The 25924-nt window shown below is 37.7% G+C and overlaps 3 protein-coding genes across 5 annotated transcripts; 1 reads left to right on the top strand and 2 right to left on the bottom strand.

Moving 5' to 3' along the window:
* Positions 1 to 2698: 2698 nt before the first annotated feature.
* On the top strand, positions 2699 to 4241 carry rbp4 (retinol binding protein 4, plasma). Its single transcript, XM_053511733.1, has 6 exons — positions 2699 to 2782; positions 2950 to 3068; positions 3173 to 3309; positions 3396 to 3502; positions 3694 to 3906; positions 4036 to 4241. The coding sequence occupies exons 2-6, from the start codon at positions 2967 to 2969 to the stop codon at positions 4050 to 4052; spliced, it is 576 nt and encodes a 191-aa protein (XP_053367708.1). The 5' UTR covers positions 2699 to 2782; positions 2950 to 2966; the 3' UTR covers positions 4053 to 4241.
* A 516-nt stretch (positions 4242 to 4757) lies between these two features.
* Positions 4758 to 14653, bottom strand: cep55l (centrosomal protein 55 like). 2 transcript variants are annotated; one of them, XM_053510903.1, is made up of 10 exons: positions 14563 to 14597; positions 13692 to 13867; positions 12049 to 12260; positions 11649 to 11921; positions 8729 to 8773; positions 8442 to 8592; positions 6005 to 6315; positions 5823 to 5894; positions 5589 to 5714; positions 4758 to 5420 (listed from the first exon to the last, which is right to left on the bottom strand). In XM_053510903.1, the coding sequence occupies exons 3-10, from the start codon at positions 12244 to 12246 to the stop codon at positions 5229 to 5231; spliced, it is 1368 nt and encodes a 455-aa protein (XP_053366878.1). In that variant the 5' UTR covers positions 12247 to 12260; positions 13692 to 13867; positions 14563 to 14597; the 3' UTR covers positions 4758 to 5228. The 2 variants fall into 2 exon arrangements, with proteins under 2 accessions (XP_053366878.1, XP_053366879.1); XM_053510904.1 differs by lacking the exon at positions 13692 to 13867 and having other exon boundaries at positions 14563 to 14653.
* A 2507-nt stretch (positions 14654 to 17160) lies between these two features.
* On the bottom strand, positions 17161 to 23324 carry prrt2 (proline-rich transmembrane protein 2). Of its 2 annotated transcripts, none has more exons than XM_053511984.1 (5): positions 23128 to 23324; positions 22103 to 22412; positions 20693 to 21006; positions 20033 to 20162; positions 17161 to 18782 (listed from the first exon to the last, which is right to left on the bottom strand). In XM_053511984.1, the coding sequence occupies exons 2-5, from the start codon at positions 22335 to 22337 to the stop codon at positions 18766 to 18768; spliced, it is 696 nt and encodes a 231-aa protein (XP_053367959.1). In that variant the 5' UTR covers positions 22338 to 22412; positions 23128 to 23324; the 3' UTR covers positions 17161 to 18765. The 2 variants fall into 2 exon arrangements, with proteins under 2 accessions (XP_053367959.1, XP_053367960.1); XM_053511985.1 differs by having other exon boundaries at positions 20693 to 21003.
* Between the last annotated feature and the right edge of the window lie 2600 nt (positions 23325 to 25924).

Below are 25924 nucleotides of genomic sequence, written 5' to 3'. Positions count from 1 at the left end.
TAAGGTGACGTCATAACATTAAACCTTCTAAGCTTTCTTAACCTGCAAATCCCCACACTGATCACTGTACATTCTACAATCCAATCAGTGGCTTGTTTTGTGCTCTAAATGTCATGATACTATATATTATACATCAAACAATGATTAACTATTAATAATCTATATCCTTATATGCTCCCTCATGCCTATTACATACCTGAACTGAGCAATCAAGAACATCCTATGTAAGTCTAGCAGCTATGAATTGGTACCAGGATTTAGACAAAAACTATAAATCAATCTAAGAATCTGTTCTTCATCATAGAAGAAACAATAACAGCTTTGATGATAAGCATTATTCATTTGCATGACCGTCTTTTAAGAAGCTTCCCAATACTGTCGCTGTATTGTGTTGGCTTAAGCAGAGCAGTGAGAAGTGACATTTAAAAAAAAAAGAAGTGTGCTATAATTAGCCATTTTGTCTTACAAATCAGTCCCAAGCGTCTATTTCTGATGAAGAGATTAAGACTGACTCATCATTATGCTGCTGAATTTAAAAGAGGGTACCGAGTCTTTTTTTCTCCCTCTATATTGAGTGGGAGGAAGATAATGGACCAGATTCAGACAGCAGAAGGCTTTGCAACTTTGGTCTTTGGCAAAGAAAATCCAGGATTAAGGAAGAAGTGATTACTACTATGGCCCTGTAGAACATGAAAAGGGGTTTCAACAGGTGACTGGTTACACACTGAAGTTTACAGGCTGGAGCCACCAAAAATGGTCTAGCATATAAACCAGACCAAACAATATTGTGCTTGTAGATTATAGAATATTATATTGGAATATTTGCACCACTAGCACAATATTGATGACAATGGAGCACATATGAATATGATAAACCATGATATAAAACAATAGTACCCTGATCAGCTGGAAGTCTTGATAAAATCTTGAATGCACATATGCACAGTCTGTCAGTTGTGTCAATGTACCATCCAAATATCCCCTGTGGGGAGTCCATCTGTCCAACCATTGATAAATTGGGGGATTACAGTATTCCTGTTCACACCAGATCCAAAGCAACAAAAATGCTAGTATACTATAAGGGTTGTCATTTTGGCATCTACATCTGTAGATTTCTACAGAACGTGTAATAAACAATGTAGTTGGGATCAAGTTTCATGTCCTTATAAGTGGACGTTTGGGTCTCAAGAGGCTATTAATCTGTGTTTGCTAAGGAAGTCTCACTCACTCACTCATTTTGTATAAAGATTATTCTGTCCAGGGTTACGGTAAGCCTGAAGCCTATCCCAGGGGACTCTGGGCACTAGGCGGGGTACACTCTCAACACAAACAAACAACGGGCAATTTGGAACATCAGTTAGCCTAATCTGCATGTCTTTGGACTGTGGGGAGAAACCAGAGTAACTGGAGAAAACCCAGCAACCACTCAGTATACCCCTGCAAACACCACGCACACAGGTCAAAGGCAGGACTTGAACCCTCAACCAAGGAGGTGCAAAGCCACAGAGCTAACCACTAAACCATGTGATTGTTGAAAACAGATAAGTTTTCCTCTTGGGTTTCTGGTTCACTTCCATCTCTCAAAAACATCATGGTGTGTGAATCAACTACACACAATGTACCCATATTTTGAACGGTTGTTTTATGCTAGATATGGTTCATGCAGACAAGCTATTTACTCAGCCATGCTATATAATGCTTATACTGTACATGGTTGCAGAAGGCCTGGAGCCTATCGCGGTGGACTTGGGGTACACCCGAGTGCACTCACCACACTCACTCACACACTACAGGGAATTCGGAAATGTCTGCATGTCTTTGGACTGTGGAAGGAAACCCACCAAGTATTGTGGAAAACATGCAAACTCAAGAGTTAGACCCTAGACCTTGGAGCTCACCACTATGCCACTGTGCCGTTGCAAATGATCAATTATTTGTAAAAAAAAAAAAAAAAAAAAAAAAAATGACATTGTTGCAAAGCAGATTTACAGGATAAAATATTTTGGATAGATATTTCTAAAATTGCCTGGGATGTATCTTCTGTAACACTGTAACACTTTAACTAAAATCTGGTATTTAGTCAGGCCAGTGCACGAGAGAAAGACTTGTTTAAAATGTGGTAAAAATAAGCATTGAAAGAAGCAGCACAAGTCAGAACATGCAGCCAGTGTTGTTTTCCTCCAGCAAATATAAAAACATGCACAGTACTGTTGAGACTGCTGGTGATTCTATATGCTGATATGTACACATGAGCAGTCTTAGTAAGTCAGGTCCAGCTTTCAAAGTCTGTGAGACTGCTATATGTGGACGTACGTACAGTATAGGGATGTCTGTTAAAGTGAAATAAAAAGCACAAAAACAGCAGAACCCTGTTATTTATTTATTACTTTTTAAGTTTTCAAGTTTTCAAGTTTATTCCTGGAAAAAACTAACACAAAAAAAAACTATTTGGCTTCACTGTAAGTTTATGAAGTACATTACGTAATAATTATATAGATCATATGTACATAGTTAATATAAATTTCTTTCCCTGATGATTTATTACCTTTAATGTTTTGTAACACAGTTATGCAATTTCTCTAGGGAGGGACTAAACCAAGATTTGCTGGATATTTGAGAGTCTTGCCGTTATGCAAAAAAAATCTGTCCAATGAAGAAAATGCTTGGAGAAAGGGTTTTTTTTTTCCATTCCCCGAGTGGGATTGCGAAATTGTACTCAGAGCTTATATAAGCTCAGTCTGTAACAGTGTTGCACTGATACCTTGCCACTGCGTCTCATAAGGTACGGTGTAGTCTAATTATCTGCAGAAAACATCTGGAAAACATCTGGGCTTTTACTTCACTTTACTGTTTGAACAAATCAGAAAGAACTTGCGAGATCTGTGTATTTTGTTAGTTTAATTTTGTCTTTCTAAAATCTGTCAGTGTAACCCTCGTGCTGTTTTGCAGGTCCTACAGACAGCAACATGCTGAGGCTCACTTTTGCTCTTTGTGTCCTGGCCATAGGCTGGGCACAGGACTGTCAAGTTAGCGACATCCCAGTAAAAAAGGACTTTGACAAGTACAAGGTAAGTCAAATTTCTTTTTTTTTCCCCAAATCTGTACACTTTAATGTAAAATTTCCGTTAGAGCTTTGCCATTCTGTGGTCACAGTTGACTGTGCGTGTTGCAGTTCCAAGGAACATGGTACGCTGTAGCCAAAAAAGACCCGTCAGGACTTTTCCTTCTGGATAACGTTGTTGCCAATTATGCTGTGGAGGAAGATGGCAGAATGACAGCCACTGCTTACGGCAGAGTCGTCATTCTGAAGTCAGTTCAAAACATTTTCCTTGATTAAATTTCAAATTTTATCACGCTTGCAAGCCCAACTCTATCTTTCTTCTTTCACATTTCAGCAACTGGGAGACATGTGCCAACATGTTTGCCTCTTTTGATGAATCCCCAGACCCTGCAAAGTTCAAGCTAAAATACTGGGGTGCTGCTTCATATCTCCAGAGTGGATGTAAGTGGAACTAGAGCTGTCCACTTCATGTGCAAACATCAAAAACAATTTAACAGACATTTCTATGGGCGTCTGGTTATAGGAGGATATTCTTTTCATACCCTATTCAGCATACACACTGCAAAATGAAACCTTGTACTTTAACCTTATTCTTTGCTCAAGGTTGAATTTTTGTCTCTGTGTTGCACCAGATGACGACCACTGGGTCGTTGATACCGATTATGACAACTACGCTGTGCATTATGCGTGCAGAGTGGTGGACACAGATGGCACCTGCTTGGATGGCTACTCCTTCATCTTCTCCCGCCATCCGACCGGTTTGAGACCTGAGGACCAAGTGATTGTGACGCAGAAGAAGAAAGAGCTCTGTCTTCTAGGCAAATACAGACGTGTTCCTCACACTGGTAAGTGACAGTTTGTGAATGTAGCTATCAGCCTTATAATAAAATATACTCCAGTAACCTGCCAAACCATTTAACCCAGATGATGCTGAACGAATACATTACTATGCATTTTTTTCTCCACTTTTACAGGTTTCTGTAGTGTCTGATTGCATCCTGCTCAAGGATTACTAATAGCCTTTACCTTTTCTCCATGTGTAAATAAAAATCTATATTAACCTGAATATAATTCATTATCCACAATAGAAGCATAATCATTGAGATTATTGTATGACTCTTCTACTATTGTTGTTTTATTATGTAACTGGAACTTTATAAAATAAAATGTTCATACTGGATGTGATTGGGTCTTATTGCTAATGTAATCAACGAACACTATGGCCTGAGCTCTTACACAATATTGCATAAAAGGATTAATAATGGGATACAATATCACCACAATTAGGTGTAAATTCATTTTGTATTGTGATTCTGTATCACATCACAATTTTAAACAAACTTAAGCAAATAATCTGCCTGCCAGTGTGTAAATAATTTTGAGCACACCTCCTGTCGGATTATAGACGAACTACTTAATTTTACTGCCTGAACTGCAAGCATATGTAAATAATAAAAATTTATTTTTGTGTCACATGAAAAGACCATCACACAAAAGAAACGTGATACTTAAAAGTATAATTTCTTTTTCCACACATCTCTAGTAAAATTGTCCCTCCAATCCAGACGTTTGCTGTTTAGTGTAGATGGGCAGCAGAGCTGTTGTTCTTATTCTTAGTCTCTGAAGTTAATGTTGCAAGTCTAAACCAATGTTCTGGGGTTGGACAAGCAATAAGAAATACATTATGTACACAAAATTAAATGTTATAAAATGTTTAGTCAGTACAAAGTACAAATTACATGGAAAGGAAATAAACAGACAAAGTACTTGGTAGTTTTGTGTAAGGTATCCCACCTGGTTGTGTTTTCTGAATTTAGACATCCTTATCCTCTTTTCCCCCACTGTCTAGCTAATCACCATGCTTTAAATAGGTCTAATAGAAGGATTTACACTCATGCACATTTCCAGCATCTATTAAAAATGAGTCTGTCAACATCTTTAAGTTCAATTTGCTAAAAAACAAACAATAATAAAAAAAAAACATTTACCTTAAATATCCCAAAAAAACAAACAAACAAAAAAAAAAGCCAATACAGTTGCAAATGCTCGTGGGGTTAAACTAACACAACTGATTAATCGTAAACTAAATAAAGGGAACACTTTTTGGAATATAAAAATAAAAAAAAATCTGATACAAAGACTTAAAAATATTATAATTTCTTTTTTTTTAATTAAAACAATAGTCAAGATGTGCAAGAAGCTCTCTGTGCTGGCTTGTAGGATATGAGGCTCTACAGTTGGGACATTCCAAAAAGCTCTCATCCAATGTGCTGGAGCTTTTCAACGGAGATGTCATCTTATTTAAATCCAGCCTGGTGTACGAGCTCGGCTCAGAGAACCGGGTTTCTCGCTGTTGTTTCTAAAATGAATAAAAAAATTTTTTTAAACGAGTTTAATTACTTTTTTCCATTCACCTCTAAAGTCAACTTCACTGAAAAAGTGAAAGTAAAAATCTCTCAAAGACTAAAACTATTCAGCTCATACGACAGCTATGGTGGCCTGATCATTAATTATCCTTGTGACTTACTGCTGACTCCAAGCGTGCAATTTGGTCTCTAGCCTTTCGGAGCTCCTTTAGCACTTTGTGGAGCTGGTGCTGTAGACTTTGCCGGTCCAGTTTCTCATTCTCAAAATCTCTTGCAGACAACTGGATCTGCCGAAAAAACAAACAAACAAAAAAAACATTTTTTAAGTTTCAAATTTAGAGAATCTTTACAAACTCCTTCTAATATTATAAACGGGTAAATAAAAGATTTTGCACCTGTTGTTCTAAAAGAGCTGTTCTTTTCTGGTCTTCATGCTGTGTCAGTAGAGATTTCTGAAGGAGGTTCACCTTTTAAAGAATAAAATATGAGACAGGGACAGTGAAGTAAACCTGCACTATACACATGTGGTGCAGTACATACTGAATTGCTTGGTGGACTGTTCTTTTTAACCATTCACCTGTAGTAGCAGCTCGGCCGCTCGCTTCCTCTCCTCCTCAAACCTTACGTCTGCGGCCTCTAACTCGCTCTGCAGTCTGGCTACTCGCTCCGAGTTTAGCTTCCGTTCCTCTGCTAGAGACTGTCGGCCACTTCTGCGCTCCTCTAGCAGCTCCTCCTGAGCTCGCACTACCTCACGGTTTTTCTCTTCATATTTGGACTTTATCTCTTCAAGCTCGGCTTGTAGGTTTCTCACACGTTTGCGTTCCTCATCAATCTCCCTCTGGTTTTCCTGTAGCTGTTTCTCCTGCTGCACGGAGGCAGATGACTGACCTGGATCACAGTAATCAGAAACACAGATCTCTGGTTATTAACTTTCACCACTTTAGGAGGAACCTCGCAGCACTCATTAACCTTTAACAAAAGATTTTATGCTAACATGGTTAATAATGCATATGGTTAGCCATGTCCACTGTAGTGCATTTCCTGTGTTTTCATTATGCCTTATGTTTGATGCACTGCTATACTGTAGATACACGCAAAATGTTTGTGTACTGCTTGTGCAACCTACTTTCTTAAGCAAACAATCCCTCCCCCTTAGCTTTTTGTTGGACTGTGAACTAGCTAAATTGATCTAAAGTTAACAAGCTGAATGATTTCTTTGGACCATGTACAGCTGCAATCACATGTTTGTGTACACATCCAATATTTTGGATTTTTAATGGTCTATTTCTGAGGCAGAATGATTGTACAACATTTAATAGGTGAAAAAAAAATTGGTGCACAAGTTATAAATTATTATATTATTTTCTGAAATCAACACATCTCAAAATTATACATTCAATGCGCTTAATATTTGACCAAGTTTCCATTTAGCAATCCAGTTTCACCTTAAGCAAATGCACTTGGGAGTCATCAACAAGCTTCTGGTAGAAGTCTGGCTGGATATTTGACTTGGCAGAATTGATCGTGTTTAATTAGAATTTAAAGGGTTTTCTGGCACAGTCCCTGAAGTTTAGAAATTGTTGAGACTCTTAACCTTGGTGTTAGTGTTCGTGAAAGTGGTAAGCTTAGCCTTTGCATGCTTTGTCCACCTTATAACCAGGTTTGATGTGATGTGTGTATTTGGGATCACCGTCCTGTTAGAACACTCGATGTAACAATCATCAAATTATTATCTACAGTGGCTGATGATTTAAGGTAATGCTGAAAATGTTTGGGATTGTCCGCCTTCTTTAATAATGCATCAAAACAGTGCCAAGGCCTGATATTACTACCACCACCATGTACAGGGTTCTTGGATTTAAATCTTGTCCATGTGGTCAGCTTAAATCTTGAGGGTGCAAATTTTGAAGCAGGGGCTTTCTTGTAAGGCAGCCTTCCAGTCCATGGTGATGTAAAAGAGTAGATACATCGGTGTTGCAGAAGCTTCTAGTTCATGGCAGGCCTGTGCCTTGGTGGTTCCTGACCATCCAAACTAATTTCCTCTTAGGTGAAGGCGACAGTTTGGATCTTCTCTTAGAAGACCTAAACTGTGCTTGTACTTAAATACAATTGTTTGAACAGATCTTGGAATCTGCAGTTGCTTACAACTGCGTTGAGATGAGTCTGGTGTTGGGATGAGTCTGGTGTCTGGGGATGGTTTCACTCTACCACGAAGATGGTTCTGGCCTCGACTGGTGTTAACAGCTGTTTCTCTGAGGACTTGACTTGGTTGTAGTTGCTCGATATTTCAGGACTAGAATTTTCATACAAGTCTACCTAAGTCTCCAATAACTACCAGGACTCCATATTAACATCAATTAACATCAACTGTTATAACTGAACTGGCTAACACACAGTATGAATGCGAATCAATTCCTGCTCTGTGTTTTACCCAAATGAGGATGGGTTCCCTGTTGAGTCTGATTCCTCTCAAGGTTTCTTCCTATTACTATCTCAGGGAGTTTTTTCTTGCCACTGTCACCCCCGGCTTGCTCACCAGGGACTATCTAACCATTTTGATTCATGCACACTCACATTCCGTACAAACTTAAATAATTCTTTTGATTTGCTTTGCGACAATGACAATTGTTAAAAGCGCTATACAAATAAAATTGAATTGAAATTAAATTGAAAGTTTAAAAATGTCTCTAGGAGACCTTTCTGACTCAAGTAGGTTTACCATCCTTTTTCTAAGATCTGCACTGAGCTGCTTGGACTTTCTCATTGGCTTGCCATATTTAATACAATCAGTAATCTAAGTGGGTGTATTTATATCTTTAATTATGTACGTATGATTTCTTCCTGTTGATATCAGAAAACAACCTTTAAAATCACAGTTCTTCTCCAATAAAAAGACAAGTTTCTAGAACTCATTGCAGACCCAAGGTCCATAGTTTCTCATAGCATTTTAAAAAAGTGGATTCACTCCATTGACATCATTTTCTTCTAAAGTAGGATATTCACTCAAGCCCTACCTTCTGAATTAGCCTCTTTGTGCTGTTGTTGGAGTGTTTGCTTAGCCTGGTTTAGTTGCTGCTCAAGCTCTGCAATTCTGCTGAAAATCCCCTGAACATAGACCTCACGCTGCTGGTCATAAACAATCCATTGCTGATTTTTTTCAAGAGCCTTGCACAAGGAGAGAGAAAGAAAGAGAAAAAAAAGTCAGCAGCTTGTGTCTTGGCCTTTAAATGCTCAGCTATGGCAAAAAGCAACAAAGAAGAGGGTCATGCTCTTTCTGATTTTTTTCTTTTTTTAGACTCACATCTCGCAGCTGCGCTTCGACCACTGCAATCTCACCTGAAGGAACCTTAAACATTAAATACATGAGTTAATGCATAATAAAAACACAAACCACATATTTTTTTAAAATACATACTGCATACTATGGTATTGTTGAAAACTCAAATCTGATGTACGGTCTTATCGTACTTGCAACATTTGAATTTTCTTATCCACCATGAAAAGCCACCCTCTTTTTAAAAACTCACTTACTCATAATTATTCAGTACAAATGAGTCTGTCTAGACAGGCTTGTAACACTAGGCCTCCTAGCTGCCAGTAAGGGTTGAACCACATTAGCAGAAGAATTTATCTGCATCTGTTCAGCTTGAGATACAGCAGATAAAAAAGTCAGCCAGGGGAATGTGTTGTGTGGAAAAGTGTGAGCGTTAAAAAAAAATTAAAAAATAAAAATACTACCATCTAGTGGGGTGAAGTCTTAAACACCTGATAGAAAGGACAGCACTAGCTTACAGTAAATACATACACAGAATGGCATCATACCAAAAACTTTCAGGAAAACCTAAAAATTAGGGTAAGTGGAATCTGCACCGATTGTGAGCGATACTTATGTTATTCAAGTGAAACACATCTCACTTACTAACAAATGGCTAGACAGTGCCTTCCTACTCCAATAAAAAGAAAAAAACAGCCAAATAATAAAATCAGAACTAAAACTCATGATTTTGTAGCCAAAAATAACAAATAGTAACCCGCTTACTGGAAAACTACCCAATCTGGCAAACATTGCTCGGTCGACTTTTCACAGCCTGACAAAGAAAACTCAGACTGGCTGTTTCTTTTTCAGAATATTAATATCGTCGACCTTTCAAACTTGAATCTAAAAGTGTGCTCTCTGGTAGGTTACAAGTCAATAGATCTACAGAGCATTATTATTATTATAATATATATATAAATATATATAAATAAAATATATTATTGTAAAAACAATACTGGTTTAATTAAGTAAATACTTAACAAAAATTAATCGATAAGAAATAAATCATTGACCTGCAAACAGATCTGGCCACATGTTTTGTTTTTTCAATTACATGGAAAGTGGCTATGTACTAAAAATAGAAGTGTTTCATGCATCCATCTCTCATGTCATATGTATGTAATTAAAAACAATGATTCGAAAGGCATGTTAAAATAAGCATTTACATATAGCCACGGTAAAAAATGGAAAAAAATGGGAAAAAATGGAAATGGAACTTTGCTCATAAACAATAAAGTCTGGTATATTTATACAAAATTAAAAATAATCCCACAAATCCTGAGGATTTTGCACTTAATCTTTTTGCCCTGCGGTTGTTTTCTGCTGCTAGAAAAGGCACATACCCTGCTGGAATTACTTCTCATGCATCTTCTAACAGTAATAATCATTGACTCAGTCATAATTAATGGCAGTCATGAATACTTAATAATTCCTCCATCTTTACTAAATCAACTTAAATCCAGCAAGACCCGGGTTCTAGGCCTAATCCTTGGAACACTAGAATCATGTTTAAAAAAATAAAAGAAAATAAAAAATCTCACATGTACTTTACAGCAGAGTGAAATTTCCAGTGAAATTTTTTTTCCCGCATATCCCAGTTAGAAAGCTGGTATCAGATCGCAGGGTTACCCAGGACACCATGCCACTGTAGAAGACAGGGTTAATGTCCATGCTCAAGAACTCAACCGTGGCAACTTGGCAGTGCTGGGGCTTGAACACCCGACCTTCTGATCAGTAACCCAGTAACACACAGGCTAAATTGTTTGAGCTACTACTGCCCTAAAACTATATCATGTACTATATGATGCTAGGAAAGCAGAGAACCCAGAGAAATCAGAGGTGAAAAGATGGAGGATATGTACTGTACATAAACTCCACAAAGACAGAATCCTGAGCAAAGGATAAAACCTGGGATTTTGCCATAGGAATATTACGCGATACGATGATATCACAATACCCGGTAAATAACGGTTTTATAAATATCCTGATTTAATATTTAAAAAATTCAGATTTTGTTACAATTTTAAGTCTTTAAAAAGGGTGCTTAGCTTTATTTACCAGCTTCATAATCATATTGAATACACACTAACTTCAAATAGAAAAGTTTAACATTTAAATTATAATTATAATTAAATTAAACAAAAAAGCTACATTTTTTTGAGCAGCTCAATTCTCTCATTTCTGCCACACAGGATGCCAATGTGTGAATAGGGTAAAGTGTACCATCTGTTGGTTTATGAAGAAACAGGGATGTTTTGGTCATTTGCATGACTAATCCACATGATTTTTAAGACTCATTTGTGCTCACAGTGTTTTGAGGCCGGTGTAAACGTGTATAATGAGTGGGTCTGAGACTGATTTTAACGTGTGCGACTTTTGATAATGTAATTGACATTGATATTTTCATATGATGATCAACGTGAAAACCATCCAATTCCCGTCACTGGCTGATCAACCAGTGCATCTCTATATAAAAAATTTATATTAAAAAAATATATATATTTCAACGTCATAACCACAAAGTACTTAATTATGTCTTTTAATTTTGAATGCGTCTCTAAAATTTGCACTGACTCTTGTAGTACATATGTACATGTTCTGGGGAATTGTACTAAACTTCCTTCTGGATAAAACAGCTTTTGTCCCAGCAGGGAATATGTTTTTGATGAAGCACTTCAAAGCATTTCTGTGAGCCGCTTTTGATAGGGGTGTCTGCCAAATGCTGTATGATGTTTTAATTTAAGATTAAACTTTTGAAGATAAATCTTCAAGCTACTTCAATAACGGGTTTGTGATATGGTGCAGAAATGTTCATTTATGTTTCCAATCTACAATAATAGCTTAATGTATTTTTATTTATTTATTTATTATAATTTTTTTTATCTGACACCTATAAATCACTGACCTGCATGTCATTACTGCGTTTTTCGCATGCTTGGAATTTCTCAGTGACTGCCACCAATTTGTTTTTCAGGGCCTCAGTCTCCTGTGAAAGGCTCTGAATGCGTTTCTCTTTATTTTCCGACTCCTGCCTTTCCTTTTCCAGCTGGTTCTGCAGCGAGGCCACCACCTCTCCACCTTCAGCCCGCAGCTGTTGCCTCATGGTGGAGATCTCCTGTTCTTTAGCCAGCAGCTGCTGTGCGTTTCTTTCCCTCAGCGTCTCTAGTGACAGAATTCTCTGTGGCATAAAACAGGATTCAACTGTGTTAGAATAGGACTGGTTGATTAAATTGTGCTCTTTGGCTTGTAAGGGGTAAATCATTCGCAAACAGACTACTACAGACAAAAAAAAAAAAGATGTTCACCTCTAAAAGCTTGGCTTTATCTGAATCAGGATGTGATGGTTGATGCCTCCCATTTCGTTTTGACATTTCATCCAAAGTCTTCTTCAAATGGGCATTTTCCTTTTTCAGCTTCTCAAGCTCAGCTTCTACAGCCTTTGAGCCACTGCCTTTAAAACCAAGTTTATTTGCTAAAGTTTCCTTGGCTCCTTTAGATGCCATCGCTGGATTGTTCCCTGGAAAATAACCAGGGTTATATTACAGTAAGTATTCAACCACTCTTTATATACCAAGCATGAAAAATATCAGTTAGTTGGTTATTTAGACAGACAGAAACACACACATACTGTACATACGTACGAGGGTGAGTCAAAAAATTATCTTTTTTAGATGTTTTTTTTTTTTTTTACTTTTAGAAAAGAAAAAAAGAATTTAACATAATCAACTTGCTTTTAAACACACTTTGTCTCGCGGTCAGTACACTTTTGTATTCCCACAGTAAAAATGTTTTAGGCTGAGCTGCGAGCCACGAATGCACCGCTGTCTTCACTTCATCATCAGAAGTAAACCTTTTGATTCTTTCAGGGGACCAAGAAGTGGAAGTCTAATGAAGTGAGAGCAGGACTATAGGGAGGATACCTTAACTTGGTTAAAGTTTACCTTGTAAGTTACCTTGTTAGAGTCTCATCAGTGTGGGCAGAAGTGTGCAGACATACATTTGTCATGCAAGATCACAATGCCCCTGGATAGTGGTCTTATATCGGTTAGCATTTAATCTGAAGCTTAGGCTTGAGCTCTTCAATAAATGTCTCACTATAATGAGCGCTGTCATTTTCCCAATACAGGCCCTTAAGAATCTCCGAAACTCGTAAGGATTTTCCAGCTGATGGTTGACTTTTGGACTTATTCTCAGTCAGCGATTGAGGATGTTTCTGATCCATACTTTACTGTTTACTCTCAGACTCGTAGTGATGAATCCATATCTCGTCACTTGTAATGAATTTCTTTAAGAAACTTTCACCTTCCTTAGAGTATCGGTCCAAAATTAGTTGCAGATATCCATACGCTTCTGTTTATGCTCTTCTGTGAGTTGTTCCGGCACCAGGTACACCCTCAGACCACCAAAAACTGATCATTGCACGCTGCTCTTCTTTCGTGCAAATCACAAGCAAGGCATCCATTTTCAAAACGGACTGAATATTGTTGACTGGCCTGAACCCGAGACAGAATCTATGGGCTGTTAGAATACAGAATAGCTTAAGGCTGCTATCGAAGAAACCTGAACTTCAATAACACCACAGCAGTGGCACAGATTGATATCATGATGATTTATGCACGTCCAGTTGAGGCAGTAGGCTAATTCGTGCAAAAGGAGCACCTATAACATATTGAATGCATACACGAACAGCCATGGCCAAAAATTTTAAGAATGAGCCAAATATACATTTTTACAAAGTCTGCTGCTTCAGCGTTTTTAGATTTTTTTGTCAGATGTTACTATGGTATACTTAAGTATAATTACAAGCATTTCAAATACAAAGGATTTTATTGAGAATTACATTAAGTTTATGCAGAAAGTCAATATTGAAAAAACTGAAAAAGCTCTGCACTGGTGGTGCCCCAATCCTGTAGCTAAATCAACTTTAGGACATGGTCCTGGCACTTACTGGACTTTCTTGGTAGTCCTGAAGCCTTTTTTTTCTTTTTTTTACAACAATTAAACCCCTCTTCTTGACGTTCTTGATGATCCGATAAATGGTTGATTAAATTGCAATCTCACTTGCAGGAATATCCTTGCCTGTGAATGCCTTTTTGTGCAAAGCAATAGTGACGCACACGTTTTCTTGCAGATAACCATGGTTAACAGAGAAAGGAAAAATTATTTTAAGTTACACCCTCTTTTCAAAGCGTCAAGTTTTTTTATTCTAACTCAATCATTATGACAGAGTGATCTCCAGCCTTGTCCGCGTCAACACTCTCACCTACTGTATGTTAATGAGAGAATTATAGACATGATGTCAGCTGGTCCCTTTGTGGTTGGACTGAAATGCAGTGGAAAGTTTTTTTTTGTTTGTTTGGGTGTGATTAAGTTCATTTTTAATTGCAAAGCAGACTTCATGAAGATTAATTGTGTCATTTTCAAAACAGGTGAATTCTAATATTTTGAGATACTGGATTTTTATATATATATATATATATATATATATATATATATATATATATTTCAAACTGGATTTTTGGTTTTTAATCATAGAAATTTAAACAAAAACAAGGTTTGAAATATTTTCACACTTTACATGTAATGAATCTAAAATGCAATATATTTCAACTTTTTACATAAAAATACAAAAAAACACATTTATACTATAGTCTTATTAATACACTACATATTTTCCCACCAGACCAGTCTACTAGTGAAAGCCCAATTAAGGATTATACAGTATAGCTAGATATATCCCTATCTAACTCAGTAGCTTCGCTGCTAAAGCTAACGACTTACTTCGTTTGTAATAACAACGAATAAAAACATTTACTTACGACTGTAGTTTAGTTTACCAGCCTAATATAATTCAACAACAGAACGGTCTCTTCCTGTGTCTCACTTCCTTGTTGTGAGCACAGTTTAAACGTCGCGCCGCGTCTCGCGTCACTTCCGGTGTATTTAAATTTCGGGTGCGTTCGAGAGAAGTCGATTCTCCTACCCATATTCTGACAAACTCCGCCCCTTCTCGCGAGCTGCTTTGCACGTGTTTAAGCGCAGATTAAGCACGTTGAAGACGGAAGGATAGAACGTGTCTGAACTGCACGTGATATTGCAGTAGTAATCTCACAAACAGTGATATTTGTTTTGTAGTTTTACTATAGGCTCTGTATCTTTATGGAGCATACATAGTGTCTAGTGTCAAAAAGGTGTGATTTTTTTTTTTTTTTTGTCTGATTGAAATAAGTAATGATACTGTGCAACTCACCTTCTGAACACGAAGCAAATTAACTACTTAAATAAAGAAATTAAGATCGTAATGTTCCAAAAACACTTTGGAAGTCAACAGAGTGTTAATGTAAAGGCAAGGTATTGCATGGATTTCATGAAAAAGTCTAGCATGCTTTTAAACATGTTTAACTTGTTTGCACAGGATAATAACTTGTGTATACAAAGAGTTTTGTCTATCCATTGGTCAGAACTTGCTCTTAAATAGTATCTTTACATTTACATTTAGGCAGACACTCTTATCCAGAGCAAAAAATCTTTAAAATTTTATACATTGGAGGACCTGAAACCAGTCTCCAAAACTTTTCTGTCTATCAAGTCTATCAATCCCGTGGAATGCATGGGACGAACAAGCACAATCCATGAAGACCCCACCCTGCAATTCACCGCACCCACAGGATCCACCACTAGCGTCCCGGAGACAGACACATCAGCACAATGCCAGAGGTCTTGTGGAGTCATGACCCCAAAGAGACAGAGCCACCCAATGGCATAAGGGGAACCAAACCCAATATTGGGCAACGTTATGGCTGGGCTGATCTGTATATAATATTAATAATAGATGCTGTTGTCAACACAATTGAGAGTACTGATGATATAAGGAATAAAAAACGTAGTTTGGTTTATTTTTCCATAAAAGCATGTCCTAAAGTGTTCCTTTTAGACCACAGTAATTTGTCAAAAGTAACCAATTAAAATTTGTACATCATGCTTTTTAATCACTTACCATTATATTTAGTGCTATGAAACATCCAGTGCTATGAAAGAGTTTTCTCTCATCGCTTACCTAAAGCAGGCATCAAGCCAGGCCTAAAGCAGCTGTTCCCTTATTAACCTCAGCGTGGCACAAAAGAGAAACATACAACAACACATTACAGGGATAGCAGAAAGTCATCTGTTATGAACATTTGGGGGAATAAAAAACTCTCTCTCTCTCACACACACACTGGATCTCATCCACAAAGCCACACACTGTGTGTATCATTCAAAGGATCTCAGCAGGGAGGCATCTGAAGTGGGACATGATGCGCATATCGTTTACGCAACTGGTAACAGAAGCCATAATGTGATTAATTTTTTTTTCAGTTGTGTCATTTAATATGATAAAGATGGCTTGTTTATGTTTATATATACCAAACCAAAGACCAAACCAAACCAACCAAAGATAGCAGACATCAAGATACATATGTAACACATACAAAGAGTGGTTTTTACCTTTTTACTTTAATGCTATCTCTAAAATATTTTTATTAATCTATATTTAATTCTAGTAAAAGATTTGATTGTACTCGTACACCACATAAATAACAAAACAAAACTCCCTTTTCCCTCCTGGATGTTTGCTATCCTTCCTCTCTCCAACCTTCCCTGTCCTATCCTTTCTCCTCACACTTCACTGTGCAATAATAGCCAGCCTCACCTCTTCCTCTTTGCCTCACTTCTCCTGCTCTCTCTGTCTCGTGTTTATGCCTTCTCTCATATGAACGTCTCCTGGGAGAGTTTCCGCTCCATTTCAGAAAGGACTCTGATGTGTAATCCTGATATGTTTTTTTTCTAGCTTTTATTTTTTAATTCTAAGACATTTACCATCACACAGATTGATACATTCAAGCTGTTATCCTCTTCTGCTGCCACTTAAATAACATCGACACTTCAGCAACAAAAAATACTTGGTGCTAATTCTGATAATTTATGCACTTTAGGAAAAGCTGACAGTCAAATCTAAAAAAAAAAAGTCAAATCTTAAAAAAAAATAAATCTTTGAATCCAAATGAGACAGAAACAGAGGAATACACTGTAAATAAAAATACGGAAATGTAAAATAAAAATGTAGATATTTGCTAATTTTACAAGAATATTGTTAGTCTTTCGGCTGCTCACGTCGATGGGTTGCCACAGTGGACTATCCGATTCACACTCAACTTGGCACAGGTTTTATGCCAGATGCCCTTCCTGCTGTAAGTTTTTACAGTACATGTAAAATACAGGAAATCTGGACTTATGTAAAATTTAAGGCAAAGTGATTTTTTCACATGATTTAACTGCAACTGTTAAGCAAACTTTGCTGCCAGATTTCTTAATTCTTTTATAGTGTTGCTAGCCAGCTAAATAGATACAGCAAAATAGAGATGACTTCTTAGACTTAATATGTTTATAGCAGTTTATTTCTTTTTTCCCTTTAAATACACACTGCGAAGGCTACAGGACTTACAAAAAAGACCATGCAAATATAAGTGCCATGCTTGTTATATGCTTTTTTTTTTATAAATACAAAACAATAATATTAATTCTAATAAAGTAAAAAAAAACAAAAAAAACATTGAAAATGTGGAAATAAAATACAGCCGGTTCCTCATCTTTGTGACTACTCATAACCTTATTGGTATAAGTAAAAATGATCTGTTTACTGTAACCACGTCGTGGACAACTAATTACAACATTATAACTAAAGAAATACCACAGTATACATTTTTTGCAAAACCAAGTCACTAATAATAACTGGATCAGGACTCGACATTCCCACTCCAGGTATAAAAAGGGTTAATAATTGAATCACTAGCTAATGCCATATATAATGCGAAAAACATGAGGTTTTCATTGTTAGTCCACGAGTGATGAAAGTCTGTTTGTAAAGGTTACACAGTGCTTATATGTAAATCCCACAATACCTTTCAGTACAAAATAAATCACAGCGTATAAAGTCTATAAACAACAACGAGTGCTTTACCTGTTGGAAACATTGTGTCCTATGAAACCATCCATAACTCTTCAAACACTTGCATATATGTGTTTAAAACAATCGGGCTACATATTTAATTTTGCAAGAAATAAAGTGAAGTGAAATTTTGTCCACTAGAATTATTGCATTTTCTAAGGGAAATTATTATGCTGCTATACTTTGAAATTATCCTGAAGTTAAAAATTTTTGATTATCAGGTCGATCGAAAAAAGGAAATCATATAAGCAAACCATAAGACGATCTGATAACATATAAAAACATATAATAAATTCAGTTTAGTCATTACAATAATTTCTAAACATCAGGTGGAGGATGGTGACAAAAATGTGACAAAAAAATTAAAAACTTTTCAACATGTATAAAACAAATTTTAAATCGTAAAACATTTCATTTACACATTTTCTTTTATAAATTAACGAGCTGCCATCTTTCTACTTCTACTCCAGCAATGCCTCATTCATTTTCACATAAAAACATTAAGGTCTGGTTTCAGAATCTGCCAATGTGGCCGTATCGTTTAACACTCTTCAAGTGAGTTGCGTGTTTTCCTCTTCTTCACATGACAAGGGAATGTCCCAGCACTTATGAGGCGCATGTATATATCTCGTGAAAAGCTTCTTGTAAACGGTTTGCATGACGCAGGGCGATTCTCACAGCTGATCTGTAACGTGCATCCTGATCAGCCCGTGTTCTTATAAGGTGGATTGCGTGTGGATTAGCGCTTCGTCGTTTGCGACACAAGCATCAAGCGCTGGAACAGCCTGCTGCAAACACTGATTCAGACATTCATGCATTTCTGCTCCATTTCTTGTGGTGAAGAATCAGGTTGAATATAGCCTTGAGTTAGTATAATTAATATTATTAATTAGTGAGTGCTTGAGAGGAAGAAGGTGTCAGCTTACTTATTAACCACCTAGCTAAACGTGTGATCACAGGAACGGATAGATAGCCAGACAGAAGCATGTTCTGCCGGTCAGTGGTCTGATGTGAAGATTGTGGAATAAAGCTCAGCTCAGGATTTCACATTAACTGTAAAAAAAAAAAAACAGAAAAGAAAAAAAAATGGTTTAGCACATGTACGAGGCAGCCTGCTTTAAAGCTTTCAGTAAAGTGGTATTTTTCATGTTAATAAAAATAAATCTTTTGATACGCATAACATTGCACATTATAATAAAAAAGGCACTAAATATTTAAGGAGCTCTAAATATTTAATGTTATTAAAAATATTAAAAGATCATTCCAAAAGTCCAAACAGTCAATTAGCATGGCCTATTTAAAAAAATATTCATAGATACTGTAGGAACTATCAGAAAGTAGCAATGGAGAGAATCAACCAGCGAGTGCTTCGTTATATTCTTGGTTATATACTTACTGGTTCATTCTCTCCATTACTACTTGCTGGTGCATCTTATGTACAGTTTCCTTCCCACCTGCATATACAATCATCATGCATGTGTACAATCATATTTATATTATTTGATAGCATTTTTTGACCTTTTTAATGCCCCTTAAAATTTTTACATCATTAATACACCTTAAATTGTTAACAGAGTTCATTAATGCTCCTTAATTGTAAACTTCCCCCCCTTATTGCAATTCTTGTTTGCTGCTTCCTTGTTGTACATTATGTGAACTGCTGCTGTAACAATTTAATTTCCCTTTGAGATTAATGAAGTATTCTATCTATCTATCTATCTATCTATCTATCTATCTATCTATCTAGCTATCTATCTATCTATCTATACATTAGTACCTCAGCATACAAACATATCGGCATATTTTCGCCTTAATGACAAAAATTTTGCAAAAAACGCATTTTTGGCATACGAGTGACCAGGTCAGTTGTGTTTTTTTTTCTTTTATGCAAGATTTAGTGAAGACATATCACCATGGGTCCTGAGAATGCTATCAAGGACAGCAGCAAGAAAAAAAATTGTGCCACTTTCAGTTTTGTTTTTAATGTACCCAGTTTTTTGATTTTTAGATAAAAAATTTGGTTATAGTGTTGGAAATATGGTAATATTTTTGGGTGGCTGGAACAGATTATCGGCATTTACATTATTATCTATGACAAAAATGCATTTCCCAATATAAAATTTTACAATACGAAAGAACTTACCTTAGGAACGAATAAAATCTGTATGCCGAACCAACGAATAAAATTTGTATACTTTACCAGTGTATGCGTTTTTTTATTTCACAATGTATCGCACAGAAAATTCTCCAACGAATGCACATTGTTTAAAGTACTGTAAGGAACGCAGATGGATTTCACTTACTTGATAGATTCACAGCACATGCCACAATGATGACGACTCCGCCCACAATCGACACGATGGAAAGTAGCTTAGCTACCCGGCCCAGCCGTATGGCTCCATCAATATTCCCCTGCTCCAAGCTGTTGCGGGACTGCAAACAAATAGACACAATTGAGAGTAAAATATCAGTTACCTGTTCTTGCAGATACTTCTACATGTTTTACAAATGAAGCAACACACAGTTAAGCAACTACAGGGAGCTTTCTGGAAATTCTGGGGTTCTCCGTTTCATTTAAGGTGTTTAGTGGGGTTTGGGTCAGCGTTCTGCACATGGCACATGTGTTCCTCGACCTTACTTTCATACTATGCTGGAACAGATTCTGGTGAAGGGAAGATTGTAATGCCACAGTATACAAAGGCATTTAATTTAAAAAACATGCAAGAGAACAACCGTGGTAGTTTGGAGAAGAGCCACATATGGGTGTGATGGTCAGGTGTGCACATCATATAGTATATCAACACTAGACAACCAGACCGGTTTTACACCCTCACACATAAACTAAGCTTAAAAATTTTACTGTAACTATGATTATGTCTGGATTCTATTCTAATTATACCAGAGCAGTAATAATCCAACAATCTCTGCATTCTAATCCGAACAAGACAAACATCACTGCTCACCATGACAGAGTAGACAAAACCCACAATGTTAATTGGCCAAACAGGGCAGAAGCAGGCGATAATAGCCAGGATGAGGTAATCTTTGGGTTTGGAGCGATCCAGTGGTGGGTTGGTTGCCAAGCTTGGGTGGCGGGAGATTGAAGGCCGTGGAGAGAATGCAGTGTACGCAATTGAGCTTGATCTGCTACCCTTTCTCGTGCGTCCAAAGTGAGGTGGGTGTGCATGGGGTAAGGAATGATGACGCCGGGGTGGAGAGGAGAGTCTGGGAACTGAGGTTTTCGCTTCTGGAGGAGAGGAGTAGACTCCATGACCTGCTGTTAGAGACAGGGGATTTCATAATCAGTACAGAATAATGGATACTGTATTGCATCTTCCATATTTCATAGCAGTGTTATAACAAAGCTGTTCCCAAGATACATACACACATACATACGTACATGCACAGGAAGCGGCCCAATTTAATATGTAAAACAATTTTCTGCAACCCACCCAAACCTTTAATCACAAATCTGATACACTAGATAAATAAACATCACTTTGTTTAAATCCCAAGACTTGTTCAAATCCCAAGACCTTGTGTTGCTCAAAATCCCTGCTTTACTGCATTAATATTGACAGCCCTTATTAGTAATGATTCCTCATGCCCCTACCACTCTTTTAACATATGAATATACCCATGTCATCAGGGGGTAAAAAAATCTGCCTTTTTTGGGATTAGTCCGACTTACAGGTGGTTTTCTTAAGGCTACACATCTAGTTTCTATCCTGCGAGTTCTCATGTGTATGTATGGAAGTGTCTCCCTTGCTGCTTCTGAGAAGACGATCTTCCGGTCATTTTTGATTGGAATGCAAAACTTAATTACATTAAGCACACACACCCACAGTGGGAAAAAAACCCTCACATCTTGCTTTTTACTCCAAACGACCCCTGAGCCTTCTAAATTATGAAAATGCCCAGCTCAGCAGCCTGTCAACCCACCACAAACTATGCAAGTATACAGTGGTTACTTACAATAGATTGTCACTGGTAATGAATAGCAAACTATTTATAGGACAATATATTGGCTTAACAGTTAACCACCGGTTCCATCAGCCTTGACATAAAGTGCTCCTTGAATAATAAATCACTGTTGCTTTCAAGTCTACAAAATTTCTCCGCGGTCAGTCCAGTGCAATAATTTATTACTGCACCATTATCTATCAGCATTTGCAAAGGACAAAACAAGCCTTTTATATGTCAAAAATTATTTTTTTCTTATATTATTACGTGAGCTATTTATGAATTAAAGCATAACATGGTGGCAAGCACTTGAGGATAATTGCACATTTACTCAGGATCATCACACTGCCAACAAGGTCAATACGAATCATGCAATGCAACGCAATTCAAAACAAGAGTGATTACCCTACCACCGTTCGCAGTCTTCTGTTTGACGACTACTACGGCCTCTCCAGACTCATGTGCCTCTCCCTGGGCTTGTTGATGCAAAGAGAGGGGTTGCAGGCATGGGAATGAGTCAGATTTGTGTGCAGAGAAGGCTGTCTCACTTGGCTGAATAGTAACAGGGCCTGGAGTCTGACTGCCTGACGGCTCTCTGTCCTGGGGTCCAAGCAACGAGTCTGTCAGTGTCTGGTGGTTGTCCATTTTTTATAGAGAAAGAGGACAGTGTGTCCAAATTGCTGACGGCCGGTGAAATTTGAACAGGGATAAGACAGCCACCTAAAATACAGGACGGAATAATGAGAGTCTGTCCGTGATCAAGACTGACCGGATTAAAAATGTGCAATTAGTTGCATCATCATCATCATCATCATCACACAAACAAAACAAAACAGCTGAAAGCCAATCACATCATCATTTTCTTTCCCTTTCTTTAGAATATATCAGGTGCAAGTTAATAACAAATGATGTGTGTTACGCCTTCATTAAGCTACGATCATGCCATAATCAAAAATAATCAAGGGAGTGCAATTGATGCATGCACATATGAGGTCTGGCTATAATACTATAAAAATAATTACTTATATTAATAATAATATTTATAATAATAATCTGGTGATATGAGAACATTAGGGAAAACAAACACACAAAGCCTCTGTGATGAAGCAAGTCAGAATGAAAAACATTTCTAGTGATACCAATATCATTTTAAAATTAAATGAAAAAAAAAAAATACATAATATGAATGTACAAAATGCATAATGTGTAAAAAAAAAAAAAAAAACAGGAGGCAATAAGAGCACAGGTAGGCTTCACCATATCAGGTTGCAAAACAAGACAAAGAACCCCCCTCCCCCATTCCAAACACACAGACACACACACACACACACGTGAGCGCACCCACGCGCACACACATTCAACAAAATGCATAAACATTACCCTTATCTATTTAGTCTCAGTGATAAGTTGTTATAAACACTGGTTATAAACATACCTCATTCACATTCTCCACTTAAAGCAGCTCTCACGTGCACGCGCGCGCGCGCCCTTCTGCCTAATTGGTGCTGCTCTAAAATTTGCACTAGAATTTAAAATAAATAAATAAATCCTGCACGTGCTCCACGTATTTCTCCGACACGCATAGTCGTTTAATCAGATTAGAATCTGAGAGATGCACCGAGGCAGCATCCATCCCAGGGAGGCAACTAACAGAATGGGAGCAATAGGGGGCGGGAGTGGCGGGGGGCGGGCACTAGGGCTACGTCCCAATTCACATACTCCCTTTACCAAGCAGCCTTTTCTAATTAGTGCCCCCACCACAGCATACGCACTGTTTATGCAGTCCAGGAGGGTGGGCCTGCTGTGACTTTTTTTTTTTTAATGTAAGATTCAGAGTGGAAGAGTGAGTACAACCACATGTCAGGAATACAGTGTGTGGTGTGTGTGTGATGTAGTGTAGCACTGGATTCCTTGTCCTGATCAGTTATCAAAGCATATGGTGGTATTGATTATAGCATTGCCAGTTTTTATCTCAAACCCTATAGCAAATGCATCACCTGTGAGGTTGGATTTGTACAATGACTGACTCTTTGTTTCCCAGGTAGTGTACTACATGGACATGTTAATGAATAGGGTAGGATGCAGTTTTGGGCAAGAGCTCAGGGAAACCCCAGTAAAGAACTCTGTGCTTGTGCTGAACTGAACCCTTTTTGGAAAAAAGAAAAAAAAAAAAAACAATAAAGGAAATTCATATTGTGAAGGGGAAAAAGGATATCATGATTAACAATTTCTGCTGAGGAGTAAAATAAAAAAGGGGGACACAATTCATTTATCTATATCCTGTATAGGGTCGTTGGGGTCGAGAGCCTATCCTAGGAGACTTTGTGCACAAGGTAGGGTGCACCCCTGATAGGGTGCCTATCTATTGCACAGACATATTGGGAAATTTTGGAATGCCAATTAGCTTAATCTGCATGTCTTTTGACTGTTGAAGGGATAACATGCAAAACTCCACGCACACAGACCTGAAGCAGGATCTGAACACTCAACGTTCAGAAGGGTCAAATTATTGGGCTGCATCAAAATTTTAAATGACTGGAAGTGTACGGTTTGAAGAGCTGGAGGTGGCAGAGCTAAAGATGCTGTGATTTACTTTGGGAATTACAAGAACGGACAGGATTAGGGATGAGTATATTAAAGGAAAAGTGCAGGTAGGACGGTTTGGGAACAAGGTTAGAGAAGCCAGATTAAGATGGTTTGGACATGAGCAGAGGAGGAATGAGGCGTATATCAGGAGGAGAATGTTAGAGATGGAGCTGCCAGGCAGGAGGAAAAGAGGAAGGCTCAAGAGAAGGTTTATGGATGTAGTGAGGGAGGACCTGCAGGAGGTTGGAATGACAAGGGAGGATGTGGTAGACAAAGTTATATGGAGACAAATGGTCCTCTGTGGCAACCCCCAATGGGAGTAGCTAAAAGAAGATGACGAAATGACTGGAAGTGGGTTAAGAACTGACTTCTTAGGAGAGAAAAGGAAGACTTTTGTCTTTCCTGATGGCACAGGTATATTCCAGAATACAAGTTGTAAAAGAGTGGTTCTGGCAGTAATCAAGTAATCTTTTTCACACATGAACTAGCCACCACATTGTGTGCTGTAGCAGGACAGTGCAGCATAGCATGTTCTAATAGACATACACCAATCAGCAACAAAATGAAAAGTAAAAACTTTTGCCACCAAAAAAATCTTTGAATAGTCAAATCATTGTCCACAAAATTCTCTAAAGGTATGCTGTGGTATCTGTTAGCAGCAAATCATGCAAGTTGTGAGGTGAGACCTCCATAGATCAGACTTGATTTTTTCAGCACATGAAGGTTGAGTCAACACCTTAAATCATTATGATTCCTCAAACAATTCAGGAATGTTTATAGTTTGTAGTACATTATCCTGCTGATAAAGGTCACTGCCATTATGGAATACCGTTGCCACGAAAGGTAAACTTAGTCTGCAGCAATGTTTAGGTAGATGATTTGTATCAAACTAACATCCACATAAATGCCAGGACCCAATGTTTTGCAGCAGAACTTTGCCCAGAGAATCACACTGGGCCACTTTTTGTATTAAAGACATTATACCTTGGAAACATCCTCCAAGACCTATCGTTTTGGAGATGCTCTGACCAAGGTCTAGCAGTCACAGTTTAGCCCTCGTCAGGGTCACTCAGATCTTTACACTAGCCCATTTCATCTGCTTCTAACACATCAACTTTGAGAAATGACTGGACACTTGTTGCCTAATCTTTCGCAAACAGACAGGTGGCCTGGTAACAAGATACCATTCACTTTGACTGTTATTCGTTTTAAATGTCAGGGTTTATCATTATGCATAGAAGGGCTCTGCACAGGTTCTACATGTCTCTATTTATGCATGTATACAGGAAACCCTTCCTCACTGTTTTGATGACGAGTCTTGACATTTCACTCTAAAATCTCCTACAGAACATTATTAAAAACTGGTGACCCATCGAATATAACTTGTACTAGTTTCAAGTCATTCAGTGCCTATGAATTGGAGCAAGGTCATAATGGAAGGGCTCACTCCAATCAAAATAAATGTAAGAATTTTTTTTTTTTGGTAGACCCTCTTTGGTCTACTCAGTGCTCCGCCCATAATCTGCTGTCCTGTCTGAGCTCAGGGAACCCCTCAATGAAACACACAGCACAAGTTAGTGCTCAGTGAGATGCTTAAAGTTTATTGTGGAAGACAGAAGTATATATGCACAAACACAAAGAACCAA

Source organism: Clarias gariepinus, chromosome 14 (assembly GCF_024256425.1).
Source record: "Clarias gariepinus isolate MV-2021 ecotype Netherlands chromosome 14, CGAR_prim_01v2, whole genome shotgun sequence".
In the NCBI taxonomy this organism is placed as follows: Eukaryota; Metazoa; Chordata; class Actinopteri; order Siluriformes; family Clariidae; genus Clarias; species Clarias gariepinus.
Note: the sequence above shows the minus strand (reverse complement) of the source record. Positions and strands in the feature narration are given on the sequence as shown.